This window comes from Nannobrachium achirus (assembly GCF_963921795.1).
Source record: "Nannobrachium achirus genome assembly, chromosome: 3".
In the NCBI taxonomy this organism is placed as follows: Eukaryota; Metazoa; Chordata; class Actinopteri; order Myctophiformes; family Myctophidae; genus Nannobrachium; species Nannobrachium achirus.
The window spans coordinates 36,785,013-36,806,822 of record NC_137812.1 but is presented as its reverse complement, the minus strand read 5'-3'; the positions used below and the strand labels follow the sequence as shown (position 1 = coordinate 36,806,822).

The window sequence follows — 21,810 nt, the reverse complement described above, 5'->3', positions numbered from 1 at the left end:
GTCCGTCTATGTATGTGGGTATGTATGTGGGTCCGTATGTAGCCTCAAGAATGTGGTAGTACCTTTTATGACCACACATGTTAAGGGAGGGGCGCTGTTTTCAACTGCAATACACACACACACACACACACACACACACACACACACACACACACACACACACACACACACACACACACACACACACACACACACACACACACACACACACACACACACACACACACACACAGCTCCACTTCGAACAGAGGTTCGATTTTTTGTTTTCTCACTAAGGCACACATTAACACCTAGATTCTCACTAAGGCACACATTAACACCTAGATTCTCACTAAGGCACACATTAACACCTAGATTCTCACTAAGGCACACATTAACACCCAGATTCTCACTAAGGCACACATTAACACCCAGATTCCTGAGGCTCCATATGGCAGTGGGACCACTTGACCAGGATCAATAGGCAGGAGGACAGAGTCAGTGGGAAGCGCATATTAACACGGACACATGAGAGCCTCGACACATGCTCCTGTTGCGTTCTAAAGGACATTGATTGGTTGTCTGCCCTCCAGGGGATGTGACATGAAGAGGGCTTAGGGGGATGTGGGAAAAATCACTATTTGTGTCTCTCTGTGGGTTTCCTCTACACATTTCTCCCTCCCTCCCTCTTTCTCTCTTTCATCACAGAACCCGTGGCTTTTGAGGGTTGTATTAGATGAGTGTTTGAGGTTGCATCATTGAAAGAAGTGTTACCCTCTGTAACAGATCTGACGTAGAGAGAATCAGATTTTGATTCCATTATCAAGTCTCACCGGGATAGTCATTCTGTGAACAGCTCAAAACATTGAACCATGTTGACCAAAACAAATTTTGTCCACATCATGGCATTAGCAGAGTTAGTCCTCTACAGGGGTCAATGTTCTCCTGAACTGCTCAAACACTAGCATCCCTATTCTGGGGGGAACATACTAGTATAACAAATAGCACATAGCACGCTATGCACTGTGAGCTTGAAGAGCTATTTTCAGTGAGGAGATTTGGTTTTGTAGATGGACAAAAAGGTCTGGACCCTAGTCAACTAAGTATAAAAGGGGAACACACACCGGCTGCGGACAGGCTGTGGACATTTTTCGCCGAACGGCAACGCCTGGAAACCTGGCGCCGCCGGTGTGGGTATGTTCATTGAAAATAATGGGGGCGGTTGTTTTGACACACGCCGTCCGTGTCATTGATTGTGTTTTTTTTTTTACCTTATGATGTTTGTACACTACAATGGAGAGTTTATACACAGTTTATTGATTGTATAGAGTAGTTAATAGCCTGTACAAATGTCTTTCTTAGCTGCTGAGTGATATGGACCCCTACAAAGGCATTAGAATTCATAGCTGTGGTCAGGGTCGGATCAATGCCCCTCAGGGCTGTGGGGCTACACCAAATCAAAGGGCCCCCCTCAACAATAGTCGGACAATATCGGGTGCATTCCCTCGCCCAGCGAATGAACAGCGCACGTGCCACTGCCAGCACGATCGGCACTGACACAAGCACTGGGCACAGCCTTTCCAACTTCAGATATTATACATACAGTAATAGCAACAATTAATTTTTACTCTTTTCATGAATACCTTAACAGTTTTACTGCCAGATGTTGTTATTTATTTATTGGGTTTTGTGCCAACAAAAGCACCTTACCTTTGCGACGTTATAGACAAAGATGTATTCATTTTTTTTCATCATTATTATTTTCTTAAATATAATATATTTTCCTTAAATAGGTGTACTTTCGCTATACTAGCAGTAGAGGGCAGCCTCATGCAAGAATTAATGTGAAATGGCCGCGGTAGGCTACCGTCCGTCAAGACAGCTCAATCGCTACAGAGCAATAGATCCAGAGAAAATAATAAGGAAGAGTGTTGTTACTCCATTGACGCTAACGTCCAGTGGGTTTTTGAAAGCACTTTTACGGGAGCTGTCTCTACGGTACACACCCGCGCGACCCCTCATCAGTTTACAGACATCAAAACAAGGTACAAAAGAACAAGCCAAAGAACGTACAATTGGCATCGCGCCCCCGGGAAAAAAGAAAAGATTCAAAAATTCAATAGTGTCTGTCAAATTAGTTTTATTCTTTGTCCTACCCTGGCTTGTCTAGTCGTTTTACTAATCCACTCAAAATATTTTTTGGTGATGCATCAGGGTTGGGGTAACTGTAATTCCCTCACTCTGCCAATAACTCCATTACAAGTAGTGACAGCAACCAAGTATCACAAATCATACAGATTGGAGATGGATTTCTTTACCCATTAGGTAGACATTTTAAGATACAACCATCTCATGAGAAGACCTGGATGTGGCCTTCTTAAATGAAAAAATAAAAATAAAAGCTTCGCTTGAGCAACAAACAGAAGCGGCGATTACGGTGGGCAGTGTGGGCAAGTGCCCAGAGGCGCCAAGCCACCGGGGGCGCCGTGCGGTGTGCTGAGCGCCTCACAGTAAAATACATTTCTACTAATTACCCATCAACCCATGTGTCGGCAGTGTGTCATAAGGACCGATTGAAAATGACACGGCAGTTCATTAATATCACCGCAAATCCCTCTCTCTCTCTCTCTCTTTCTCAATGTCTCTCTCTCTCTCTCTCTCTCTCTCTCTCTCTCTCATCACTCTCACATGCACGTTAGTTTGGTTGCACAAAAACACACGGGTTAAGCTACACTTTTTCCTGTTAATAATAACCTATGTGAAATAAGCTGCATTGGGAGATACGCGGCAGACACTTTATTGTGAAGGTAAGACAGGAAATGATAGTTGTTGCTGGGTTGGCCCTAGTTGTCGGTTTGTTATGATGTCGCTAAAGTCTGTGAGCTGCATTGGTTTGGAATACCCCGCGCAGTTTAAGTTATACATGAATGGACAGTCAAAATAAGTTGTATTATCAGAACTGTTTAGCCTACATTAATTTGCGAACGGGGCGCTGGGGGGAGAGAGAAGACAGCAGTCCATTTCAGCGTCATCTTGCAACGTGCACCCACGGGAATCATGGAAGACACGCAGGACAACTAACAACCCATATAAAACAAACTTTATACACTCGATTGACGTTCTTTATGAGGAGATGTTATGGAAACTGTACGAGATCACCACCAAAGCCTTTACAACCTTCCCAAAGTTGCATAGAGATGCATGGACATCGTGACCACTCGACCATAGCAGTGAGTAGTCTATAATTATCGGACTTTCTTTATCCTCCCCATTTAGACACTTACTGTAGCTGTGAAGTATAAAGTGATGGTTATTTCATTTTGAAGTAAATGTGTTATTTCATTTTCAAACAGTATAGTCTCTCTGTGTTGTTATTTAACCTTTCAGAAGCCCATTTGGGGTATGTACAGACGGGGGGGGGGGGCCGGGGGGGGGGGCGCATCATAGGTACACTGCCCAGAGCGTCAGAGCCTGTTCCCCCGGGCCTGGCAACAAAGCGGTCTGAATTCTATGATCATAGACGCCTTGACCATCATTCTAGCTTCCCAGATCGAAACATGCCATTTGTCCATGATGTACTGGAAAAGCAGAACAATTTGCCATCTGAAATCGTGGATAACACTGTTCAACAAACATCCCACTCAGACCATGAGTGGGATGTAGAGATCAAGAGCAAACACGTATGATTGAAGAACCCCAGACTAAACCCATCAACATGGAGCACAGAAGCCAGCAGAGGGCTCTGATGATATCGCCTTCCCTCAGTAACATTAGCTAAAGTTGATCTTTGCCAATAGAGGTGATAAGCATCTGGGAGGGGTGGGGGGTGGGTGGCATAAAGAGCTAATGTGGGTCCCTAACCCCTGGCTATTTGTACAGGTTACTGGTATGATACCTGGATGACAAGCTGTACTTAACAGCTCTTCAAGCAAGGCACTGTTAAGTGCTTGTATCATATACAACATGCCTTTGGACAACAAAGTCATGGGTTCGATTCCGGGCACCACCAACTCAGCGAGTAGCATGGCTTGGCAAGTCGTGTGGCAAGTACTGGGAGCTGATGGTAGGTGTGGCACTCCACCTCAGCAAACCATGTCCCAGGGGTCTAGCGCAATGTAACGGGGAAAGACTCCCGCGTGTTACCGGCTGATACCGACAATAAGCCACTCCTGACCTACTTGTTGTTGTATCATATACTGTGCCATTGTTATTTTTTTTCCTACATCACTGCAGACTGCTGTCATGGGCAGACAGTTGAAAACAGACTCACCGATTAATTTACAGTCATATATACCATATCACCATTCAACAAGAAGATGCTGGTCATATTTAATATGACCTTTTATCGTTGCTGCTGGGCCATCAATCTCTGTGTTTAATCGTTTTATTCTTTGTCATAAATTAATGTCCCACTTGGTCGTATAAGAATGTCACGCAAAAGTAGCAAAAGCAGCCGATCTCCACACGTCGTGAGCATGTAGATCAGTGCCTTTCAAAAAGTGAAAGTGGTTAATTCTGTCTGTGGGTTTTATAAATATTTAACAGATGAAAAGCTTGTGACTAAATAATAACTACATTGGAACATAGTTTATTTTTACTTGTCACTGTTGTTCTTACATAAAGGATTTGAATCAGTTTAATTATGAATTTTACATTAAATTCATGCCAATACAATCACAATATCTAGGAATTAGTATCTACTCACTGTTCGAAGATTGCTAAGGAAAACCTTATTAGCCTTATGCATAATATTAGAGATGACCATGACAATGGAGTTCCTTGAAGGCTTCCTTACACGGAATAATGAATGCAGGGAAAATAAATGTTCTTCAATTACATTTTCTGCTCTTTATGCTCCCACTGATATGCTAATATCCAAATTCATATGGCACGAGAAGCATGCTAAATACAACTGACTACATTTCAAAGCCAAAAGCAATTAGGATTGCCCTTTACACCAAGGTCTTTATTACAGCTTCCTTCAGATGACGGCTGTAGATGCACTCAGAGTCAAAGCTCATAGGCTTCAAGACGATATTCTTTGAGACACACATGGTTTTTTGGCAGGGTGGGTCAAATCAAACCATTCTCTTGGAGTGTGCAAACACAGGTAGATCAGCACACATACATTACTACGGCATGACATTACTGTTGCTAAAACAATTGTTCAGAAGACAATCCTAGACCACTGTGAGAGCTGCAATGTGAGGGTCCTGTAAATCGCCAATGTCGGGCAGAAACCTTGCATCTACAAGTTTCAAATTTGTAATTATTTTCGTAAAGTAAAGCCCTGCTTCATCATACGAGACTGTCGCACAAAACTAGTGAAAATAGCAGATCTACAAGCACACAACGCCTCGCGGTCAAATCATTTTTAAAACGATAAACACAAAATGAACGGTTTTGGACATACAAGGTTTCCAACGACATCTAACATTTCATGGCACAATGTTAACTTCTTCTCTCGTGGACAACACAGTAGTATCCTCCATACAGAGAAAAGGGTATAAATTAGGTACCCTTGGTTTTTAAGTCTTACAGTTTTACGGGATCTCTGTGATGCACGTGACAATGTCAAACACTACATATAACGAGACCAACTGGAACACTGGGTGGGCTTGTCTGGCACAATACTAAACTGGTTTAATTGCTTAATTGACAGGGACTGCTTGTGTCTATAGCTAATTACACATCTGAGCAGACATAAATTACATGCAGAGTTCCCCAAGTCTCCTGAGGCTCATCATCTACATGCTCCCTCTGGAGCTGATTGTGGAAAGCAACTAGTTTACCATCATTCTGCAGACGACACGCACATTTACATAACAATATCACAAGGGAATATATTCCAAAGTAAGCACAGAGTAACTGCATTGAACAAATCAATGATTAGCTGTGCCAGAATTCAATTACACAAAGACAAAACGCACGCACGCACGCACGCACGCACGCACGCACGCACGCATGCGCGCACGCACGCACGCACGCACGCACGCACACACACTCACACACACACACACACACACAGGGACACACCGGGACATACATATACAGTATTGCAGTTTATTAGACCCTCCAGAAAAACGCGGGCAAAAATCCTTGATTATGCGGGCTAAAATCCTTGATTTTGCGGGCAAAAATCCTTGATTATGCGGTGAATTATGCGGGGTTTTTGTGTGAATTTATGCGATGACAATGCGAAACTATGCGAAATATGCGGGAACTTGTGAAAGTTGCGATTAAATGCGAAATTATGCGAAATATGCGGGAACTTAAAAAACATATTTATAGCCTATATACAGTACATATTATAATAAAAATTGATAACTATTAATTAAACCACTTTAATATACAGTACACTGGCTATTTGGAAATAGACAATCTACAAGCTCACAACATCACTAAGTAGTCATCAAAGTAGTCAAAACACGAATTTAAGGGTCCTTGAGTGAATTGAGAAATGCAAAACAGACTTTTGACTGCCTTTCATTATTTTCAAGGCAAAAAAGCAAACCTCTGTCAAATATCTGCAATTTAATTACCTTAATGGGCTACATCAAGGCAAAAATAATTACCCTATGGCCTATGTGATTGCTTAGGATACAGCTCACTGCTAAAGCAAAACTCTGGTTTATTTATGTGGTTTTGCTCTCTCTAAAGGGATTTAAGGGATTAAAATGTTATGCATTCAATTGCTGTTCCTATCCATCCATGGAATACTGCGTGCTACTTTTTTTCGGAGAGGTGCTCGTTTGCTTTGAACGGCAACGACGCAACGTTTCAAACGGAGTACAATGGAGACCTCAAAACAAGTAGGATAAACTTTAATTTGTCGTTTCTTGAAGTTTGAGGACCGAGGAAGAGTGTGTTATTCTAGCGTCACGGTCACGTTGGCGAGGGCCAACGCTCATACCGTATATCCTACCTACATTATGCCTGCATCTCTCTCTCTGTCTGCCTGCAGTTCTCACGGTGCAGCGTGCACGCAATCGCACAGCACACACACACACACACACACACACACACACACACACACACACACACACACACACACACACACACACAGAGAGAGAGAGAGAGGAGCCACAGGTTTCACAGCGCATCATTGTTTTGCTTCTGTTTTGTGTCTGAACGTGATTGAACGTTGAAGCGATGACTTTATACTTTTATGCGAAAAAGTGCGGGGATTGTGAAATCAAGCGATGCCCGCATATTTCGCATATTTTCCGCGGAAATATGCGAAATATGCGGTGAATATGCGGGGATTGTGAAATCATGCGAGCCCCCGCATAATCAGCGGCATTTATTGATTATTGCGGGAAATTCTGCGATCGCATAATCACGTTTTTCTGGAGGGTGTAGTTTATTCAATTAACACTGTGTTTAGTGTGTCCAAGTCCTCTCAAAGACCAAGAAAGGGGATCATATCACTCCAGTTTTCAGATCTTTACAATGTCTTCTTGTCTGTCAAATAACTGAAATAACTTTATAATTGGTATCATTATCATTGGTATCATTAGTGTTGTTTGTCTGTTTCTTTTTTGGTTATTCCTATTGTCTATTCTCTTGACTCTATTTTAATTGCATTCAAATGTCCTTTTAATGTGTTTATTTTGAACCACTTTTATGGAAAGCGCTTTGAATTGCCTCTTGATTTTTATGTCAATGAGAAATGCGCACAATCTGCAAAACTATCTACTGGCTCCTTTCTGTACATGTTGTGGTACTCCAGTGTGATCAACCAATCCTTGGTATTGGAATTTTGTATTGTCTACAGAAATTATTGGAATTCCCTGAAAGTTAACCTACTATATGATTATTAGATTATGACTCTGATATTTTTACTCTTGCTCAAAAATGTATAGTCCTTGCTGGTCTACCTGCCACGATTAACTGTGTTTTGTATCATGGGTCCAACCTAGCCTCGTAAACCAGACTCCTCCTGCAATTCTGAATCGATTGCTAGGAAGACTCTGGTGAGCAAATAGAATGTAGCTGCAAGAGGAGGTGGTTTACGCCCAGTCGAGCCATGTTTTCAGCACCCTCTGGTGGACAAATTTGCAGATCGAATTTGAATTTGTGGAACTTCTTTTCCTTTTTGCCAGCTCAAACAATGAAGCCCAATGCCTGTATCAACCAACACAGGCACGGGCAGCGCAATCTGCCCACAAGGACTTATTAACCTATTTCACTTACTGTAGACGTTCTCTATTTTGGTCATTTTGTGATTTGCTGTCTTTGCATTATGTCTGTACCTCTTTGTATGCCATATTCATCTCTCTGCCTGTTTGTTCTTGTTGTTGTTGTTGTTGTCGTTCTTACCTACAAGGTCCCACTCTCCATTGGGTATGTAGGTAGAGACGTCCACCTCCATCATCTGGAGGTCCAACAGCCAGCCGTTGTGGGTCCAAGAGCCAAACTTCAGGTCACACTTCTGTACGTCGAACGGGAACCACCGCACATCAATGTAGCATGTACTCTTTAGGATGCCTGGAGGCACGGGAATACACCGATAAAGACAATGATGATAATGATGATCCTACGTATTCATGGAGTAAAATACAGTGATTAGTTATAGGAATGTTTGAAATTCAAGGATACATCGGCCTCATTTGTCAATTTGCTCATCTCTTCAGAGTCAGACTGAAAATTGAGTGTGGTCTTTATCTATTCGATATCCTTTTTTGTCATTTTCTCATTTAGTTGTTAGTTAGGCTTGGCAGTGTATTTTCACCACAAGTGGCCTTGAGCTTTTCAGGAGCTGCAGAACTATGCGACCGACTGCAACAACATCCATGAGTCGGAGATAATGCATGATGATAGCAATGGTGACACCAGGACCATGGCCACTTCAAATAGAACCAGGGCAACACATCAGGGTAGATGCTCTCACCTGGAGGTATGTACTGGCAGGCTCCAGAGGCATTGACCAGGACGTTGGTATGGAAGGTGGCATCAAACCTTTCATCTGCACTGCAAGGAGAGACATACAGAGTGGATGTGAGTGAACAACAGTAAGACTTAGAAGCCAACCATTACTGACAAGAGAGGAAAGTCGATAGGGAAATAAGGGAAATGGAAAATCTGAGTCATTTATGAATTTTCCAGGCAATTACCTCTGGTCCCCAAGCAATTGTCCCTACTAAAAGGGGAATGTGGGTGAAGAATCTCATATATCAGAATAAAATTAGATGAAGGGGGATGATATTACAATGCTGTTGCATACAGATATTTGGTTGAATTGAAACACACCAATTAGATCAAAGTCTACACTGAGCTTACAGCTACATCAAAATATACTGTATATACACCACCCAGACAATGTACCAATACCACCCATAAAATGTACCTACACCACCCGAAACAATGTACTGCAGCTATACTACCCAGACATGTAGTGCAGCCCAGACAACATCACCACCAACATAATGTACTGTATTACACCACTCATACAATGTACCTACTGTAGCTACACCACCCAAACAATGTATTGTACCCCACTCGTCCTAGACAATTCACCCTCCTGTCCCCCAAACTGTGGAATAAACTCTCTTGCACAGACTCACTCCCTAGCTTCCGCCGTGGCCTGAAGACTCACCTCTTCAGACTCCACCTAAGCCCATAGCACTTACCATAGCAGACGCCTGCCCTCAATGACCATACATGAAAGCTAGATAGCGTTCTTAGGTTAAAAATAGCAGATCTACAAGCTCACAACACCTCGCAGCGTTTGTAGCGCTTGTAGATCAGCTATTTTCGGCAAAGAGCTTTGGTGTAGAGGGGAAAAGAGCAGACTAAGTACAGAGTGAAAGGTCAAGTGTTTTAAGTATTGACGGTTCAAGTGGTTAAATATCTGAAAACACAAATTGACATGATTCCAAAATACACTGATGATTGTGCTGTCAAAAGATGAAACTATATGGAATCTATTAACAGGTTGCGGGGGTCCCTGCTTCATCTCTCTCTCTCAACTAAGGGGTCCTTGGACTGAAAACGTTGAAGACCCCTGATATACACACACCATCCAGATAACCATAACCCCCAGACATGTGCCTATACCTCAGTGTCCCTACTTACTCCACCATGACCTACCTCAACATGAAACAAAACACATCTTATATTTACAATGGGCTTATTGCCGCATCCCACTTCCAAAAGAATCACGCCCCCTTTACATCCACTCCAACTCATAGGTAGTCGCATAGGTAGTCGTCGCATAGGTAGTTGGTAGTCGTCAGGACGGTAAGGAATACCGCCCATAACCCTATGCCGTCCGCTCATTCGCTAAGCACGAGAGAGAGGAGGCAACAGGGGAGGGGGGGCGGGCAAGCGAGTGCATGTGCACTGCTGCTGCTGCCTCCACTCACAGTGACTGCAGAGAAATAGCAGAGGCATAACAGTCACTTCTCTCCAGTGCGTCCGGCGGAAAGTTTTTCAGTAAAGAAGCGGGCGTGGACTCTAGATGTGAGCGGCCGAAGGCCGCGAACCTCTAGTGAGAATACATTGCCTAATAAAGGTGAAAGAGAGAGAAAGGGAGAGGTGGGAGGGTGGTGTGGAGGGATTAGCATATCTACACTGTGTTGTTTATGTTATTGATCATCCTCTCATTCAAAAAACACTCATCAAACATGGCTGTCTGACAAGAGGATGCCCTTCAGACACGTATGCTTATATTAGCATCACTCATTATATGTACACACACGCACGCACGCACGCACGCACGCACGCACGCACGCACGCACGCACGCACGCACGCACACACACACACACACACACACACACACACACACACACACACGTATTATTGCAGGCACGTACGGTACACACCAACATCTTACACATACAAATCAAAGCATAGATGCATTAGAATCACACCATTCTAATCAGACAAATAATACCCTGTGCACGGAAGGATAAATAATCTCTGACGTACGGTATAACAACGTTCTCTTCTCATTTCATTTCAGACATTGACACTGGCATCACAACAGGAGGAAGCATGTCAGAAGACCTCGAGAGTCATTCTTAATAGACCTAAGGCCGAATCTAAAAACGCCTTCTAAGTCCTGACCTACAGCAAGTTTTCTGAAAAAGTTGCTCTACTGTACATAGCAACAACAACACTAAAATGTGTTCCCGGCCTGAAGGGTAAAAACACTACCTGTTCTTAATGGGTTAATCAAATTATACACAAACAGGAAACAAAGCTCAAACTAAAAAAGCTTATCATATCCGACCGCATATATCAATGCCATAACTAATGGCAGGGGTGGGCCGGCCAGCGGGCGGGCGGGCGCTATGAAGCTAAAACGTTGAAGACGTTGAAGAAGTGTGTGTGTGTGTGTGTGTGTGTGTGTGTGTGTGTGTGTGTGTGTGTGTGTGTGTGTGTGTGCGTGTGCGTGTGCGTGTGTGTGTGTGTGTGTGTGAAACGGCTTTCCCCATAGACAAAGTAAAGGCACTGTAATATATGCTCTGATCTACCGTACATAGTTGTAAAGGTGTTTTGTAATACAAGGTTAGCAATGCCTACAGAAATGATGGGTTGTGACAACAGCGTGACTAGGGACAACATTTGTGTCCCTCTCCCACACCATCTCCCCTGACACGGCCTGTTTCAGAACCCAGAGAATGGCGAGGCTGCACATCATCACTAACATGACAAATAGCCAATTACCCAATCTTATTATAACCACCAAGCCAACAGAGCAAGCCACCCTGTACCTGATGGGTTTGTATTTAAGAAATAATAGTACATAACTACATATCATATAGACGCGACGCGACGACACTAGAGGTGAGCGGCACGAAAATTACATTTTAACCTTTGCATAAGCCTGCAAGGTCGTCAAGGCTAGGGAAAGCTGAGTCTGAGTCTTCAGATTATGGAAGATTGGGAGTAAGTCTGCAGTATACTGTAACTGCACTCCCCAATATAGATACAGTCGGAACTGTGTCCTCGTCCCTCCCGGTGAACTGCGGGGTTCCTCAAGGAAGCATTCTAGGGCCGTTACTGTTCCTCCTTTACATTAACGACATGAATGCTGCCTGTAACTGCAAACTGATCCTGTTCGCTGATGACTCAGCACTCCTGATCTCGAAAGAGGACAAATTACAGGTTGAGGAAGCTCTCAGTTCAGAAATCACCAAAATTCGTACTTGGCATACTGATAACAAACTGTCTCCACACCTTGGTAAAACAGAATCCATTCTTTTTGGAACCAGACATTCTCTGAGTGAAATACAGTAAACGATTTCAAGGTCAAAGTTGATGACACAGTAATCTCTAGCAAGGATGAGATTACCGATTCCGGATAAGCGGTTGAAGATAGATGGATGGATGGATGGGATAGCATGGCAACAAAGGTGATCAACAAAGTATTCCTGAGCAAGGAACAAGATTCCTGGGCAGAATCTCCACTTTTGTCAACAAAAGTGCCCTCAGGACTCTTGCCGGGGCCCTCATTCAGCCCCACTTTGACTACGCTTGCACCTCATGGTACTCAACATCAAAAAGTCACTAAAGACTAAGCTCCAAACCCCCCAAAACATTGACTTTCAAAATAGTCAAAGCAAATCTGCCCTCCATCCCCTCAGTACCCGCATATCTGACCAAACATCTCCAAAAAGTTAGCGACACCCACAGCCACAACACCAAAGGGAGCGCACACAATGAGCTTAGAATTGCTCTTAAACAGGAAATGCCCTCTTTTGGGCATTTGCTGCTGAGAGCAGTTTTTCTGGGCAGAGCTAAACACCTCACCTGATGACACACTCAGGTGAGTTTCAGTGATTTTGAAGTGTGCCATTTGCTTAGCCTTCGCAAGTGCTGCTTGCAACGTTCTTCGTGGTATGGCTGCGTTCGTTCCAGCGTTCTCAAGGATCTTGTAGTCATCTGGATTTTTTGTATCCCTTCACAATACGGACTGACATTAATTATTTCTTAACAGACTGGCTTACCTACCACTTCACGCATCACTACGCACACCAGAATAGCCTCCTTATATAGTAACTTCAGAGTGATGTTAGAGCGTGATGTCATCAGTGACACCAGTATGGCTTATAACTGTCTGTGCTTCAAAATAGCCTCCAAATTAGAAAGGGTGGAATATTAGAAGGCAGGCAGAATGTTTCCTAGGGCCAACACAAACACACACATGTTTGCTAATTCTCTAGTACAGCCTAGTACAGCCACAGGCTTGGCTAATGGGACTGCTCCATTTGGTACAACCGGCTTTGGAACTTCCTTCACTAATATCCAGCCCTTGGGACAGCAGACTGGGGCTGCTCCATTTGGTCAGACCAACACAGCCTTTGGAACGTTTGCCCCCCAGCCTAGTACTGCCACAAGCTTGGGTACTGGGACTGGTGGTCTGTTTCCTGAGACCAACACAAACACAGCCTCTGGAATGTTTGCCCCCCAGCCTAGTAGAGCCACAGGCTTGAGTACTGGGGCTGCTCCATTTGGTCAGACCAACACAAGCTTTGGAACCGGTAGCACACAGCTGCCCAGCATGTTTGCCAAGCAGTTTGTTCCAGCCCACACAAACCTTGGAAATGTTGGCACACAGCAAAGAGCGTTTGGGATTGTACCAGTAGGTGCAAACCCAGTTGGCGGAAACTTGGGCACTGAGACTGGTCTGCTGTTTCCAAAGACCAACACAGCCTTTGGAACGTTTGGCCCCCAGCCTAGTACAGCCACATGCTTGGGTACTGGGACTTCTCCATTTGTTCCAACCAGCTTTGGAACATTTGGCCCACAGCCTAGTACAGCCACAGGCTTGAGTACTGGGGCTGCTCCATTTGGTCAGGCCACCACAAGCTTTGGAACCGGTAGCACACAGCTGCCTAGTATGGGCCCAGGCTTGGCTACAGGGACTACTCAGTTTGGTCCGTCCAACACAAACATTGGAAATGTTGGCACACAGCACAGAGCGTTTGGGATTGTACCAGTAGGTGCAAACCCAGTTGGCGGCAACTTGGGCACTGACACTGGTCTGTTTCCTAAGACCAACACAGCCTTTGGAATGGTTGGCCCCCAGCCTAGTACAGCCACAGGCTTGGGTACTGGGACTTCTCCATTTGGTCCAACCAGCATTGGAACATTTGGCCCACAGCCTAGTACAGCCACAGCCTTGAGTACTGGGGCTGCTCCATTTGGTCAGGCCACCACAAGCTTTGGAACCGGTAGCACACAGCTGCCCAGTATGGGCCCCAGCTTGGCTACAGGGACTACTCAGTTTGGTCCGTCCAACACAAACATTGGAAATGTTGGCACACAGCACAGAGGGTTTGTGATACCAGTAGATACAATCCCAGGACAGCAGTACCCACCCCAACCAGGGGCCACTGTTACCGTACAGCCTACTGTGAGGCGGAACCCACTTGCTGACCCGGTCGATAGCCACATGGGATACTCCATCTTCACCATGTTGTGCTGCTTCCAGCCTCTCGGCATCGCAGCCTTCATCTACTCCCTCTTTGCCCGTAATGCAAACCAGTCGGGGGACCAGCTGCTGGCGGAGCGGAGCAGCAGGACTAGCAGAACGCTGAACAATGTGGCGCTGGGAATTGGCCTCACTTTCCTCTTCCTGGTCATCATCTACATCTATGGGTATAAAAATGGTGACCATTTTGCTCTTACTGAATATACGTATATATATATATATATTAGGGCTGGGATGCGATTAAAATTTTTAATCTAATTAATTACAGGCTCTGTGATTAATTAATCGCAATTAATCACATTAATCGCACATCGATATTTGACCTGAGAAGCATTTCTTTTCAAGTAAAATACATTTTGTTTGTTACGATTGAATCAACTAGTGAGTTTTTTAAATCAAAATTTCACATCCACTGGGCCAAGCAAAGCGCTCTGATCGGCTACTTCTCCCTTTGCGTTTGTTGTCTCTTCTTGATTGGTACATCGCTATGATCGGTATGCCCGAAAATGAAGGTTCTGTGGTGCAAAAACAAGTGCGATTAAAATGCGTTATTTTTTTTAATCGCGTAAATTTTCTGTAATTAATTAATCGCAATTAATCAGTTAAAGTCCCAGCCTTAATATATATATATATGTGAATATGGTCAATGGGAATCGCAAAAAGAATTTGATCTAGTCAGTGTGATATCTGAAGAAAGAATCCACCAATTGATTAACTAATTGAGCACTATTGTATCCTATGTTAAAATTTAAATTGGCTACTGGGAGTACTACTTCTAATACAAGAAAAGTTCCATTGAACTCATGCAGAACTTTGTGGTAATGCTACTATTTATATTACAAGCAGTAGTAAAGACAGAATTAATTTCCCATAGGGATTCACTGCGAAACAGATTTGTAATGAGAAAAAAACAAGCAAACATAACTGTGAAATGTGTAGCTAAAAAAATGTGGACTAGTAGGGTACAAAAAAAAGTGCCTGGGGACAACTACAGTGTGCTCGCCTCGGTCAAACCTTTTGGGTAAACAAATAAAGTCAGACACAAGTACTATAGTCTGGTAACCACACTAATGTCATGCCCAAATTAACACCTCCACGCAAACCCTAAGGAGCACTTCAAATCAAGAAATCCTTCTGATTTGATACTTACAAGAGTCTAATCTACCCTGCATGTTTCTTCCTCAAAAAATATGATTGGACATCATAATACCAAGCTGTTTATCAACTGCTAACGCTATTATTCTCTGTTTTAGCCCTTTCTGCTTGATCTGCAGTGTGCAGGCCTAAACAGTACAGTATATAAGCGCAGGTAAAACCAAGTACTTGCCAAAGTCAAAAAGTTCTAAATATATTGAGAGAGGAAAAAACAATATTCCCCATATTATGTGGCCTACCTGGGAACAATGCAAGTTGTGAATGCATTCCCCACCCGGTTTTGTAAAACTCTATCTGTGTCCCCATATATGGAGATCTCTGTATCTGTTTTTGAGCCTTAAGGTCCGTACACATAGAGGGCGAATTGGCGAATAGCGAATTAGCGTATTATTCGCCTTTTGTTTAAAACCTTATAAAGTCAATGGAAGCATCCACACCAAGCGCGAATTTCGAAAAAGCGAAAAGGCGTCTGTTTTTTATTCGCCCTTGTGTCGAATTTAGCGAATGTTCAAAGGCGAATTCCTCTCTCTCTCTGTATCAAAGTAAGCTCACTCGACCCTATTTCAAGAGAGAGAGAGAGAATGGTGGAGGGACCTTCACGTTGCATTGAGGCCGAGGGGAACGGTGTTTTTCTCCTTTTCCGTGTCTCTCTGTGTGGCAGCGTGGCTGCTTGGAAAAAGTAGCCTACTCGAATAATACTGGTAAAAGCATGGTATGTTTTAGGCTAATTTATAACTGCAAAAAGACTAACGTTTTAAAATACATCGCTGGGTATTAAATACAAAAGGATCCGAAGTGTAGTGGAGTAGAAGGAAAGTAGGCCTACTGGAAATTGGACTCATCTACAAGTAGAGGCTACTCAAGTAAATGCACTTTTAGTTACTTTCCACCAGCTGCTGCGGGGACCTGCCAGTATGCAGGGACACGGGCGGAGGAGGAACGGTGAACGGCTGCAGCGGGTCGGGGACCCGTGTTTAACGGGCGGAGACGGGCGGAATATAATTATAAATGTGCGGGGACGGGGACGGGCGGTGCGCGACTAAACATGGGCGGGTGACTTTTTACTGTGAAAATCAGACAACTGTTTCTGCCTAAAACAACGTCACAAGAGCGCACAGTGAGCAGCAGGACAGAACCACGGCATGCAGTCACACACTTGTCGGCTGGAGCGCATACAGTCACAGTGAGGCAGCAGCCTGCACACAACTGAATAACTGACTTGCCTGCAATCATCCAACTTTCACAACCACATCCATTGCTGCGCTCAGAAAGGTGCTTGATATCCACGTGATTCCACGACTATTAGGAGTTCGGATCCCTGTTTTATTATCGTCAACTGGGTCCGGGTTGGTTTAGATTATCTCGGGCTGTTTATCATAAGTAGCCTAAACAGTGACAAGGGAACCAAGACAGACAGCGCCAGTGGAGTTCCCTCTTTCAGCGGTGAAAAGCTGGACATATGCTTCGCCGTATGACGGTGCGTGTCGAGCATAGCAGACATGCAAGCTCACAAAGCTGCAAGTTCCGACATGTTGTGAGCTTGTAGCTCTGATATTTTCATTTTCAATGCGCGACACCATCGTATGACAAATACAACTGCACACATCAGCGTAGGCAGAAGGCATCAGCAGCAACAAGCTGTCATGATAGTGTCAGATCATGATACAATTTTAAATGATTATGATTGGTTTTAAAGGTCATTCTACTTTATCCAAATAACAATATTAATAATAGGCTTATAACCGCATTTTCCGACGGCGTGCAGGGACGATCAACTAGGCCTATGGAGTGAAAATAGAAAGGGATGCCATAGTACGCACGCACGGCTGTAGGCTATTTAACCTACTTTATTGCACGTAATCACGGGTAACGGGGCGGGCGACGGGTCCTTTTTTTGACGGGCCGTCAGTCAGTCAGTCGTTTCGTTCGTTTTCTTTTCTTTTCTTTTTTTTTTTTTTACCAACTCTGATCTGTACCGAGAGAGAGAGAGAGAGAGAGAGAGAGAGAGAGAGAGAGAGAGAGAGAGAGAGAGATAGTGAAAGGACATATAGGCCTACATATGACAGAGAGAGAGAGAGAGAGAGAGAGAGCTATGATCAAATTGATTTGACAAATCTCTCCCCCCTCTGGCGGCGGGACGGGCAGCGGGGGGTTGGGTGGGGTGCGGTGCGGCCGGGGGTTCATTTGCCCGTCCATTCTCCTCTCTCTCCAGTCTCCTCTCTCTCCTTTCTCCTGTGGCTACAGGCAGATATCACCCCCTCGTATTTAGGCGAATTAAGCGAATAATATAGGCATATTCGCGTCGCTTTTTGGTGTGTATGGAAAAAGGCGAATCGCGAAATCTTCGCCTTTTTGGTTCGCTTATTCACGTCGCTTTCGCTAATTCGCCGGTGAGGACATACCTTAAGAGTGGCTGTGCGTGTGTCTGTAGCCACTTTTCCTCAGCGGTTTGCCATAGCAATGTGTTTTCCTCAGCGTTTTGCCATAGCAATATGTGTGTGTGCGTAGCCATATTACATCATATTACATCACCAATTATCTGTAGCCACTTTTCCTCAGCGTTTTGCCATAGCAATGTGTTTTCCTCAGTGTTATGCCATAGCAATATGTGTGTGTGCGTAGCCATATTACATCATATTACATCACCAATTATCTGTAGCCACTATCTGTAGCCACTTTTCCTCAGCGTTTTGCCATAGCAATGTGTTTTCCTCAGCGTTTTGCCATAGCAATATGTGTGTGTGTAGCCATATTACATCACCAATTACATCCTAGACCTATCTGTAGCCACTTTTCCTCAGCGTTTTGCCATAGCAATGTGTTTTCCTCAGCGTTTTGCCATAGCAATGTGCGTGTGTGTGTGTGTGTGTGTAGCTTGTATTACATCACCAATTACCAATTGAAGACGTTATGCAAGCACGACCACCGCTCACTTCACATTGGGTGTGATTTTTTTATACTCATATATGAGTATGCTCATATTCGGGCTCATAGGTCGGATCATCGGTTCTGGACAACCGTATATGCCTATGGGCATATTGGTCAGTTTGGTGGTGCAAGACAAGACCAATGCAAGTTGGGAGGGTTGTACCTGTCCATATCTGTCTCTGTCTGCCTGTGTTCCCTTTATGCCCATATGGAGATCCCTGATGTCATCATTCTCATGTACAGGTTATATGCATATTTGGATGATTCAATTTATTTCAGAATATGGGATTTTCTGGAAATGGAATAATAAGTTAATGAAATGCCACCCATTGCCACCCCGTTTTTCAATGCAAAATTCAAACATGGCCACCACCAACAAACAAACAAAACAACAAACAACTATTTGCCATAAGCCATGAGGTGCACTCACCACTGGCATCACCACTGGGCCACTGGCGATGCCAGTGACATCACCAATGGCATCACCAGGAATGCTGGTCCCTCATTGGCTGTTAATGATGACGTTGCCAGAAATGTCCCTGATTGGGCTACAGGCTTAAATACGGGACGACACCGACATGCATACTGTATATATACATACGCAGCCGAACGCAGCACTTGCATGCTCTGCTGGCGCAAGGAATAATAGAAAGCTAATAGAAAGATGCAATTCTGGGAAATTGCAAGTGTTGTTGCCTATATTGTAGCCAAATTGTCATGTGAAGCTCAATGCACTTACTATTTATAGTCTGGATTGTTTATCCAGCAATTAATAATAATAATAGAAAAGATGCAATTGGAAACTGCAAGTGTGGTTGACTAGAGGGTATGCGCATGCATAAAGAGAATGGGAAATCGAGTGGCAAAGTGAGTAGCAAAGTGAGTTTAAAGTTTTTTTACGTTGTTTAATGCAATCAGATAGGACGTTTCTGTTTAGATGTATGGGCTGTCAAGGCCAGAAAGTAGTTTTTGACCTCAGTAGGCGTTGATGCATACTTCCGGGTATGATGATGATGTCACGCGCATACCCTCTATTTATTGCCTAGATAACATCATGTGAAGCTCCACCTCACTAGCACCTCGCAATCAATGACATCACTGATGACATCACTGATGACATCAGATTGTGTATCTAGGAACATATGAACAATGGGCTAGAACAAGTCTCGTTGCCCAACTGGCAACACCACTAATTGTGGGCTCGCTGAAAAGTGAGACCAGTATGTTATACTAAAACTTTCAAGTTTATTCTCCTCAAAAGAATGACGGACAGTACAAAGGCAGGGCCCTTAGCCAATGAGGAGCAGTGTTCTAGGTGACATCACCACCAACAAGTGCAACCTGATATAAATAACAACAACACGTGGACTCGATCGAGACCAATATGTTATATCAGTATGTTATACCAAACTTTATAGATCAAGGTTATTCTTCTCAAAAGAATGACCGACAGTACAAACCTTAGCCAATGAGGAGCAGCCAAAGGGTAGATCTTTGTGCCCATACATGGTGTTCCATGCGAGCCCACACTGTTTCGTAGGAACAGTATTTCTAGTTAGAAAGATGCTATTCTGGGAAATTGCGAGTGCGGTTGCCTAGAGTGTGGTTGCCAATGGTATGGTATTGTAGCCAAATTGTCATGTGAAGCTCGACCAATCCTCGAGCTATATTTACAAGTTGATTTCATTGAGTTCCTGCGAAGCTTGGCCAATGTGACCCTGGGTGACCGGGACAGATGCGGGACAAAGACAGATATAGGACAGCCAGATATAGAAGCGGTTAGCTCCTTACAGAAATGGACAAGAGCAATAGTCTGGTTTCAGCAATAGTCTGGTTGCCTATATATATATCCAGTGTTCCTCAATTTGCAGTATGTGCCAATGGTCAAATATATACATAATCATGTGTATGAAAAACAATCAGTTTAAGGTAAAAGCATTGATAGAACTTGTGAATCGCATTAAAAACACTGATTTACAGAGGTTTGAAAAGAACAAAAGACTTAAATGTCCTGACCCAAGATAAAGTGGCCCTGGACCCACCTCCTCTTTAAAAAAATAAGACTGTGTGTGCTATTTTGAAACTGGCAAAACGACTCATGCTGACTCATCATCTGCCATCATCCGTTGGCATCTTAATGGTTATAAAATTACTCATGTGATTGATGCAGGATGTTGAAGGAGAGCTTGAAGGACACTTTCAATATTTTTGTGACAATACAATGAAATAGAAGCCAATGGTTTACATAAAACATACTGTATTCACAGCCCTGGCCGAATAATCAGTTTCTACTCAATTAGCTAAGGGAGGGGACAAAACAGAATTCATTAATTACCCAGAACAAATTGGCTAAATTAGCAATTTGGTCCTAAAAAGAATCAACATTACTCTAATGTACATGCCTGTTTAACACTTGGGCTGCCATTATTTTGGTATTTTTTTGGCTGTGTTGCCATTCACTTACGCTTTATTTTGAAGAGCCCCGGAAGCCACAATCATGTCCATGTTGTGGAAATTGACGGTTTTAAAATGGACATCAGACAGTTTGTTTACTTTCGGTCGCGAAACTAAATCCTAACCGCGGCTGATCGTCACGGCCCAGTGTCACCGTGAAAAAGAGCTGTTCTCTGCGTTCTCTGCGTTTTGGAAGTAGATTCTGAGATAAAGCCGTTTCTTTGCATCAGCAATGAATAGGAGCCTATGCAGATTACATGCTTCCTGGTGCTGGTGGCCAGGTTGCATCATGGGATATGTAGTTGTTTCGCTCACCAGCGGCCACAACAGTGTCTGTTTAACTGATAACCATGTAAACCAGTTAACTCGTCTCTGGACGAGATAACGGGCCGTGGCTAACAATTTATGGTGTGTCACATATCTTTTTTTATTCAGGTTCAATATCTGGCTGAATAAGTGAGTGATTTACCAGCTTTCATTGAACCATACTGAGAGCTATACACCTTTTTCAGCAGTTTAATGAGTGCAGGTTATTAAATAAGTGCATCTGTAGTGACATAAAGGTTCTCTCTGCAGGTGCAGGATGTTACAGCCTGTCTCTTGGTCTAGCAGGGATCAGCAACCTTTTTGAAATGAAGTGCCATGTTTTTACTTTCTAGATAGTCAGTGTGCCATGTCAACATGGATTTTATTGACGCCATCAAATATTTGGAGTTGGACATATTTTGATTGGCAGAACATTTGTTATAACGCTCATTAGACGCAGAGCAATAATCCACCTGTCTCTCCGACTCCCTCCCCAGTCAGAGTTCAGAGTTTTAATGAATGTAGAATGCAGAACTTCATTTAA

The 21,810-nt window shown here is 43.6% G+C and overlaps 1 protein-coding gene across 1 annotated transcript in view; it reads right to left on the bottom strand.

Annotated features, from left to right (window-relative positions):
- LOC308282217 (neuronal acetylcholine receptor subunit alpha-7-like) overlaps positions 1-21,810 on the bottom strand; it is a gene marked incomplete at both ends in the record, with an annotated part of 132,710 nt that overhangs the window by 29,067 nt on the left and 81,833 nt on the right. Inside the window, 2 exons of the mRNA XM_080722562.1 lie at positions 8,302-8,469; positions 8,873-8,952. Of these exons, the coding sequence (XP_080578688.1) occupies positions 8,302-8,469; positions 8,873-8,952 (248 nt within the window). The remainder of the gene's footprint in view (positions 1-8,301; positions 8,470-8,872; positions 8,953-21,810) is intronic.